The 8,183-nt window shown below is 42.4% G+C and overlaps 1 protein-coding gene across 1 annotated transcript in view; it reads left to right on the top strand.

The window, feature by feature from the left end:
- Positions 1 to 8,183, top strand: part of LOC144239787 (transmembrane 9 superfamily member 2-like) — a 66,390-nt gene that overhangs the window by 32,283 nt on the left and 25,924 nt on the right. Inside the window, exons 5-8 of the mRNA XM_077773964.1 lie at positions 1,176 to 1,284; positions 2,411 to 2,543; positions 3,926 to 4,045; positions 4,247 to 4,304. Coding sequence (XP_077630090.1) covers positions 1,176 to 1,284; positions 2,411 to 2,543; positions 3,926 to 4,045; positions 4,247 to 4,304 — 420 coding nt within the window. The remainder of the gene's footprint in view (positions 1 to 1,175; positions 1,285 to 2,410; positions 2,544 to 3,925; positions 4,046 to 4,246; positions 4,305 to 8,183) is intronic.

Here is an 8,183-nt window from a genome sequence, read left to right as displayed (position 1 = left end):
AGCACAGAGCCCGACGCGGGGCTCGAACTCATAAACTACGAGATCATGGCCTGAGCTGAAATCAAATGCCTAACTGACTGAGCCACCCAGGTGCTCCCAAAAATTTTAAGTTGAACTATAGCTGACATACAATATTATTAGTTTCAGATGTACAACACTGATTCAACAATTCTGTACCTTATGAAATGCTCACCAAAAGTGTAGTTACCATCTGTCACTGTACAGTGTGATTACAGTATTATTGACTATATTCCCTGTGCTGTGCCTTTCATCCCTGGGACTGACTGACTTACTNCCTGATGTGGGGCTCGAACCCATGAACCATGAGGTCATGACCTGAGCTGAAGTCGGATGCTTAACTGACTGAGCCACCCAGGCGCCCTTATTTTTGAGAGACAGAGAAAGTACAAGCGGGAGAGGGGCAGAAAGAGAGGGAGACAGAGGATCTGAAGCAGGCTCTGTGCTGACAGCAGAGAGCCTGATGCGGGGCTCAAACTCAGGAACCGTGAGATCTGAACCAAAGTCAGACGCTTAACCGACCAAGCCACCCAGGCATCCCCTTACTGGCATCTTTCTAAAACAGTGCTGGTCTTTTCAGATTCTAGTGAAGCTTTGTCGATGTGTCTGGGTTTGGCTGGGTGGTGGGATAGCAGAAAGCACTGGTTTTTATTTGGCAATAATTTTTTTGAGTAGTTTTTAAGTTTTAGAAACTATAAGAGCTGGTAGGTACATTGTTCATGGGGTCATTACCCTGAAGCTCATAGAAAGATAAAAAGACTGCAACCTTGGTCTATCAGTTAAGAAGTCAATCAGCCATTAGTTCAACATTGATTCCTGAACTTTCGTTCTCAGTTCCAAGCTCTGGAACTGAGTTTCTATTATTGATCTAATTTGCTTCTCCTTGCTTCTTTTTGGGAAAGTACTCTTCAAAAATTCTAAAATCACCTGAAGAACAATGCTGCTTATATTGCTTTATTTGTAATACACTTTTCCGTATCACATTTATTAATATGTAATATTAATATATTGTGTATTATATTAAGTTCGTTTAATATATTGTTGTGTTCAGCTTTGATCTAAGTTTAACCTTGGAAAACTGATCAACGCGATGATAGTTTGAATGCCTTTCTTTTANTCAGGTTTAATTTCTCTTTTTTTTTCCTTAAATTTTCTAGTATTATGAATTCCTTTGTTATCACTCTCTTCTTATCTGGCATGGTGGCTCTGATTATACTGAGGACTCTCCATAGAGATATTATCAAATATAATGAGATGAGTTATTCTGTAAGTAAAAATGCACATATTTGATTCAGCAAATATTTGAACGCTTACTCTGTCCACTTGTCAATGTTATGTTTTTACTTAGGGTATATAATACCTTGAATGCAGCACATTTCGACGTCCAGCCATTTTTCTTATTATACCGAATCACAAAGTATAGAGTTGGATAGGTTCTATCAGAAAGTATAGAGGTGGGTAGGTTCTGTAAAAGTATAAGTCAGTTTATTAGAGAAGGATTTGTTACTCACTCTGGTTCTATTCCTTTTTGTGTGTTTCTGAGCTTTTAAAATATTGTTATTTAAGGTTTTCATTAATTTGGGGCATGAAATAATGTTATCATTGAGGTTAAATTTAGTTTTATCTCATTTATACTCTTTTGACTCTTACAATCATCTATGTATTGGTGAACTTTAAATTTCTTTTTTTTTTAAGAAGAGAATCCTTTGATTTTTTTCTTTTTAAGGTTTATTTATTTTTGACAGAGAGAGCGCAAGCAGGGGTGGTGGCAGAGGGGGAGGGGGACAGAGGATCTGAATTGGGCTCTGAGCTAACAGCTCCCAACGCGGAGCTCGAGCTCACAAACTGTGAGATCATGACCTAAGCCCAAGTTGGATGCTTAACCGACAGAGCCACCCAGGTGCCCCGAATTTTAAATTTCTATAAAAGTTGGCCAAATTCCTTCTGTATGTGAAATCATTTCACTTTCTTCATGAAATTAAGCCAGGTGTGTGCCTTATATGAGCACATACCTTCCGGAGGGCTACTGTATCACAGTGAGCCACTGGCTTCCAGTTAGCCTTTCTTTAAAAATTTGTTTTAACATTTATTTATTGTTGAGAGGCAGAAAGAGACAGAGCATGAGCATGGAAAGGGCAGAGAGAGGGAGAGACACAGAATCTGAAGCAAACTCCTCCCGGCTCTGAGCTGTCAGCACAGAGCCTGCCACGGGGCTCGAACCCACAAACCACGAGATCATGATCTGAGCCGAAGTCTGATGCTTAACTGACTGAGCCACCCAAGCGCCCCCAGTTAGGCTGTCTTTAGAGGCAAATTCATTTCCATCGAACTTTCAGAGTTCTGGTAAGTTGCTGTCACAGTGCGTGTTTACCAAAGAGTTTCTCATCTGCAGGAAGATGTGCAGGATGACTTTGGTTGGAAGCTGCTCCATGGGGATATATTCAGACCACCAAGGTATAGGATGTTGCTGTCAGTTTTCCTGGGCCAAGGAACACAAGTTTTGGTCATGACGTTTATCACCTTATGTAAGTAGGCTCCGACCGATACGTGTCATCTTAAACATTCCTGGTGAATGGCTGCGCAATGTTAAATTTTGAACCACGTGGACAAAAAGGCTTTGAAAATACCCTAAATTTTAAGAAAACATGTGTGTTATAGAACTGACATTTCCATCTTCTCGAAGTAAGGATATGAGTCTGAATATGTTCCTGTGTCCAGGAGCTTTCTCGGCTCCTTCAGTTCTGAATGAATAATTTATTGTGCTGTCCAATACACATGGTCCTTGCTTTGCAAAATAGAAGCTTTCTTGAAAATCAGCATGGGGGTAGATTCCTATTTTCAGTGGACTAAGAGAATTCATAATTAAAGGCTAGCATTTTGAAATGCTGTGGCACGCCTAAGTGCTGGTCTTTCAATGTATAAACAGAATGGCATTTCCAGTAGTATCACAATGGCTGATGGCCCCTGGCTGCCTCCATGTATAAAGGAAAAATGGAGCTTGTCAGTTTTTGATAGCCAGCGTGGCGATTTTCATAAANTCAGAATTCGGCTTTTAAGATTATATTTTTGTGAGACCAAGTCTCGCTTTGATTTAAAATTTTTTTAAATGTTTATTTATTTTTGAGAGAGTGAGAGAGCACAAGCAGGGGGAAGGGCATAGAGACAGAGAGGGAGACACAGAATCCAAACTGACTCCAGGCTCTGACTGTCAGCACAGAGCCCGATGCAGGGCTTGAACCTGTGAACCGCGAGATCATGATCTGAGCCAAAGTCGTATACTTAACCGACTGAGCCACGTCGGCGTCCCATTGCTTTGATTTTTTTTAAAAAAAATGTTTTATTTATTTATTTCTGAGAGAGAGAGAGAGAGAGAGACAGCATGAGCAAGGGAGGGTCAGAGAGAGAGGGAGACACAGAATCTGAAACAGGCTCCAGGCTCTGAGCTAGCTGTCAGCACAGAGCCCGATGTGGGGCTTGAACCCACAAACTGTGAGATCATGACCTGAGCTGAAGTCGGATGCTTAGCCGACTGAGCCACCCATTCGCCCCTAGCAAATTTCTGTGGGAAAATGATTTGCTGTTTATGGATTGATACTGCAGTAGGGGGAATTGTTAGTTTGTTTAATTTTGATTTAAACAGTGAGATAAAGACTAGATCCACCTCGGAAGCTGAACTTCATTTGCCTCGTATTGAAAATCACACCTCTTCATTACGAGAAAATTGTCATTAGTTAAGTGGTTAACATTCATTCACAGTGCCACTTAAGTCCTCACACGACAGAATTTCCTTGTGTGCCGTTACCCATAATATGTCTTCATCAGTGGGTCTTTAAATTTATTATAAAGCTCTGTGTGCTTCTGAGGCTATTATTGTAACTGGTTTGATATTTCTTTTTTGTGCCTTTAGTTCTGGCCTGCCTCGGTTTCCTATCGCCCTCCAATCGAGGCGCCTTAATGACCTGTGCCTTTGTGCTCTGGGCCCTTCTGGGAACCGCTGCCGGATTCGTGTCTGGGAGAATGCATGAGAGTAAGTATTACATCCGCTCTCATTCCAGTAGGTTCGTGTGTTCAATGTTGAAATGAAAAGGCTGTAAAATACAACATTTGAGACTTGCGTGGGGCGTTTTAGCCGACCCGTCTAAAGGTAGCTGTGTCCTGGTTACACGGTAGCCCTGAGGTGGACTGAATCAAGCGGCGACAGTAACTATTCTGTCTTTTCCTTCCTCAGCACTTAAAGGTGTTCAATGGAAGACAAATTTTTTGCTGACGGCACTATTATGTCCTGGGTGAGTATTGCATGTTCGTTCTCTTTTCTCTGTGCAATTATACTCTTCCTTAGGCTTCGTCTTGGAGAAATCACTGTAGGCGATAATGAAGGGTCAGAGGGAGACGAGCGGCCACCGGGTTTCCCGGAGTGGCAGCGTGTTCCCTCCATGGCATCTGCATTCCTTTCATCTCTTTGTACGGCATGACCTTGAGTACAAAGCGATGGTCACGGTGCTGCTGTATTGAATTTTGAGCTTCGGTCTCGGAGCACGTTTCATAAATGCTCACCTCAGTTACACATGTTGCGCTACGTGTCATGTTAGAATGGCAGTTTAGGCACCACCTCGTGTCAGTCCCCTGGTCGCTGCCTTCTGTGCTTATTTCTTCCCGTCTCCCCTAGTGACTGCAGTTTGGAGGTAGAGTCACTGTCCAAGCGGGGGCCGCACAGGGGCTGTGTGAGTAGTGCTGTCAGTCCCTTAATTATAGAGGCGCAGGATGGGCGGCTAAGCCCGGGAGCCAGGGTTCAAGGTCACACGGGATGTCAGTAATAGAACGCTCTCCATAACCGAATGTCCACACTGCATCATGTCCCGGGCTCTTCCCACAGAACCTCGCTTAGGGTTTCATCTCTTTAGTCAGCTGGGGCTGCCGTAACAAAACACCATAGACTGGGGGGGGGGGGCTAAAACCAAAAATTCAGATTTGATTTCTCATAGTTCTAGAGGCAGGAATGTTGGAAAGCAGGGCACCAGCAGGGTTGGGTCCTTGGGAGAACCCTTTTCCTAGCTTGCTGACCACTGCCTTCTTGCTGTTTCCTCACAGGGCAGGCAGAGACAGTAACGTCTCTGGTGTTTCCTCTCGTAAAGGCACTAATGCCATCATGAAGGCCCCACTCTCCTGACCTCATCTAAGCTTAATCATTTCCCAAAGGCCCCACCCCCACATACCATTACCTTATGGATTAGGGCTTCAATATATGACTTTGGGGAGGGGGACACAACTCAGTCTGTAGCACGTTTCATTTCTAACATTCTTTCCTTGATATGTTCTGAAGGAAAAAGTCTTTTTAAAAAATGTTTATTTATTTTGAGAGAGAGAGAGAGAGAGAGACAGCACAAGTGGGTGAGGGGCAGACAGACAGAGGTGGAGAGAGGATCCCAATCCTCACTGTCCGTGAGGAGCCCAATGCTGGGCTCGATCCCACGAATCATGAGATCATGACCTGAGCTGAAATCAAGAGTCAGATGCTTAACTGACTGAACCACCCAGGTGCCCCATCCTTTTTTTTTTTTAAAGGAAAAACTAGGGGCGCCTGGGTGGCTCAGTCGGTTAAGCGTCCGACTTCGGCTCAGGTCACGATCTCGTAGTTTGTGGGTTTGAGCCCCGTGTCGGGCTCTGTGCTAACAGCCAGCTCAGAGCCTGGAGCCTGCTTTGGATTCTGTGTCTCCCTTTCTCTCTGCCCCTCCCCCACTCGTGCTTTGTCTCTCTCTCTCAGAAATAAATAAATTATAATTTTTTTTAAAAAAGGGAAAACTAGTGGATTATGTTTTGTCATGTGGTACTTTGATTCCTATTTGTTACAAAATTCCCATGTCCTTGATGCTAGAAGTATGTCCCCATAGTGGAAGACATCCTATAATGAAAGTTATACATAGTGGATTCAGTTACATTATATGCTGATTAGGGAACAAAGGGAGAGCACATGCTTTTGGAATGTTCTGTGACTGCGTATAATGCCATATATGATGCAATACAGCGATAGATTCTGTAGATCCATAATCTTTTATCTCCATGTGACTCGTTTCCCTTGAAACTCCAGGGAAAAAGATGAGAGCATTGAAAGGATTGAACATTACGAGTTTGTCCATCAAATACAGGAGCCTCAGAATTTTTGACTTATTGAAAATAAGGACAGCGCACTCCCCTCCCCCTCCCCACCTTGAATAGAGCCATCTGCTTTTTCTGTAACTCTTTTCAAGGAAACTAGAATGGGTGGTCTTTTCTGAGGTGAATGCTTCATTACATTTATGTAAGAAAGCAACATCCTTAACGATATTTCAGATATCTGTTGTTTCAAGTTCAAGACACAAATGAATCCCAAACTGAATAAATTTGGCAACAAAGGGCCATTGTGCAGGAGTCATTATACTGGATTGTCCTACGAGGGATATCACATGCAAGAACCAGTCCATAAACCATTCACTATTCACTGCATTAGTTAGCTACTCATTCAACAGACTTACTGTGGTCTTTCTGGTTTTGTTTTGTTTTTGTTTTTACTCTATTTAAGGCATTATCCTCGGCACTGTAGAGGACATAAATACAAATTGCCTCCGAAACTCTGTCTTCATGGCTTAAGATGATTAATAATGGCCCAGTTTTCATCACACAGATGTTCTATCTTCTTGTAAAAAGAAGTTACGTCATTGAAATAGAAAATGTAAAAGAATTAGAATATACCATATCGCTAAGCTTCATGAGCCAAATTGAACAATTAATGTCTGAAAAGCATTAGCATTGCCAATGCACTATGAGCTGTTTTCATCATGTTTTCTATGGGATTGATTTTGAAGAATGTGTTACACAGAAAAATTTAAAAATTCGAGTAGAAGTCCACAATAACACAGCTCAGGTTCACATGGACTACGAAATGATGTAGTGTCAAGACCCTGTTTTGTAAAAGTAAAAAAAAAATTAATTTGAAAAACAACTGGTAATAGTGGCTGTGTCCTGGGTGGGTTTTGGGGGGGCTGGAGGACAGGAGTGTGAAGGAGACTATTTATGTTAGATTTACNACAGGGGCAGAGAGAGAGAGAGAGAGAATCCCAAGCAGGCTCTGCACCAGAGCCCAGCGCGGGGCTTGAACTCAGGAACTGTAAGATCATGACCTGAGCCAAAGCCAGATGCTTAACCAACTGAACCACCCAGGCGCCCCCACTCTCTCTCTCTCTCTTTCTTTTTTTTTTTTACCTTTTGCATCATGTGCCATATGCACATGTTACCTATTTTTAAGCAATTTCATTATAAACAACAGTAATGAGAACTCAAGACCTCATATTAAAGTGGAGAGGTAGCGGTAGGAGCAAACAGCACAGGCTGTCAGACTCACGCGCGTGCGTGCACACATGCACACATGCACACATGCCTGCGTAGCCTCCACCGCATACATATACAGTGGTTCATTTCCAAATTCTACCTCCTTCTAGTTACCAGGCCTTGAGCACGTTGTGAACAATGCTTCAATGAACATAGGGTGCACGTACCTCTCGGAGATCTTTATCTTCTGTTGTGTTAAATATTTTCTACTGCACCATTTCTGTTCCCTTGTCATCTTTTACTATTTTTTTGAGTTATCTTCTTAGTGGTTACCAGATAACAATTCGTGTCTCAATTGACACCCATGTAGTTCGGATTAACAACAACTTAATTTCAATATTACACAAAACTTTGCTCCTGTGAAGTTCCTTTCTCACCCCCCTTCTTTGTACTGTTACTGCCATACAAATTACATCTTGATACTTTGTATGCTCATCCACACAGATTTAAAATGATGGCGCTAGGCAGTTGTCTTTTAAATTCGGCAAAAAAGGGCTTCTAATACTATTTACTAATCATGGCACATTGGGAAAGTGATTTTCCCTCTCTAATCTTGGGTTTCCTTATCTGTAGTGTGGAGATAATGGCATCCTCTTCCTCCTGGATGAGCTGTGAGGATTAAACGGGATAACATATGTAATGCATTTGGAACAGTGCCTCACACATACTGAGTGCTCGATGAACGGTGGCTGTGGTCATTAGCAGCTCTTCTGCTATCAAGCCTTTGCTTATGCTGTTCCATCATTTTTTGTTGTTGTTGTTCCACCTTTTTGTAATCTCTTCTTTCCAATCCACAAATGCCA

Source organism: Crocuta crocuta, unplaced genomic scaffold, assembly GCF_008692635.1.
Source record: "Crocuta crocuta isolate KB4526 unplaced genomic scaffold, BGI_CrCroc_1.0 scaffold241, whole genome shotgun sequence".
Lineage (NCBI taxonomy): Eukaryota > Metazoa > Chordata > Mammalia > Carnivora > Hyaenidae > Crocuta > Crocuta crocuta.
This window is presented reverse-complemented; position numbering and strand designations above follow the sequence as displayed.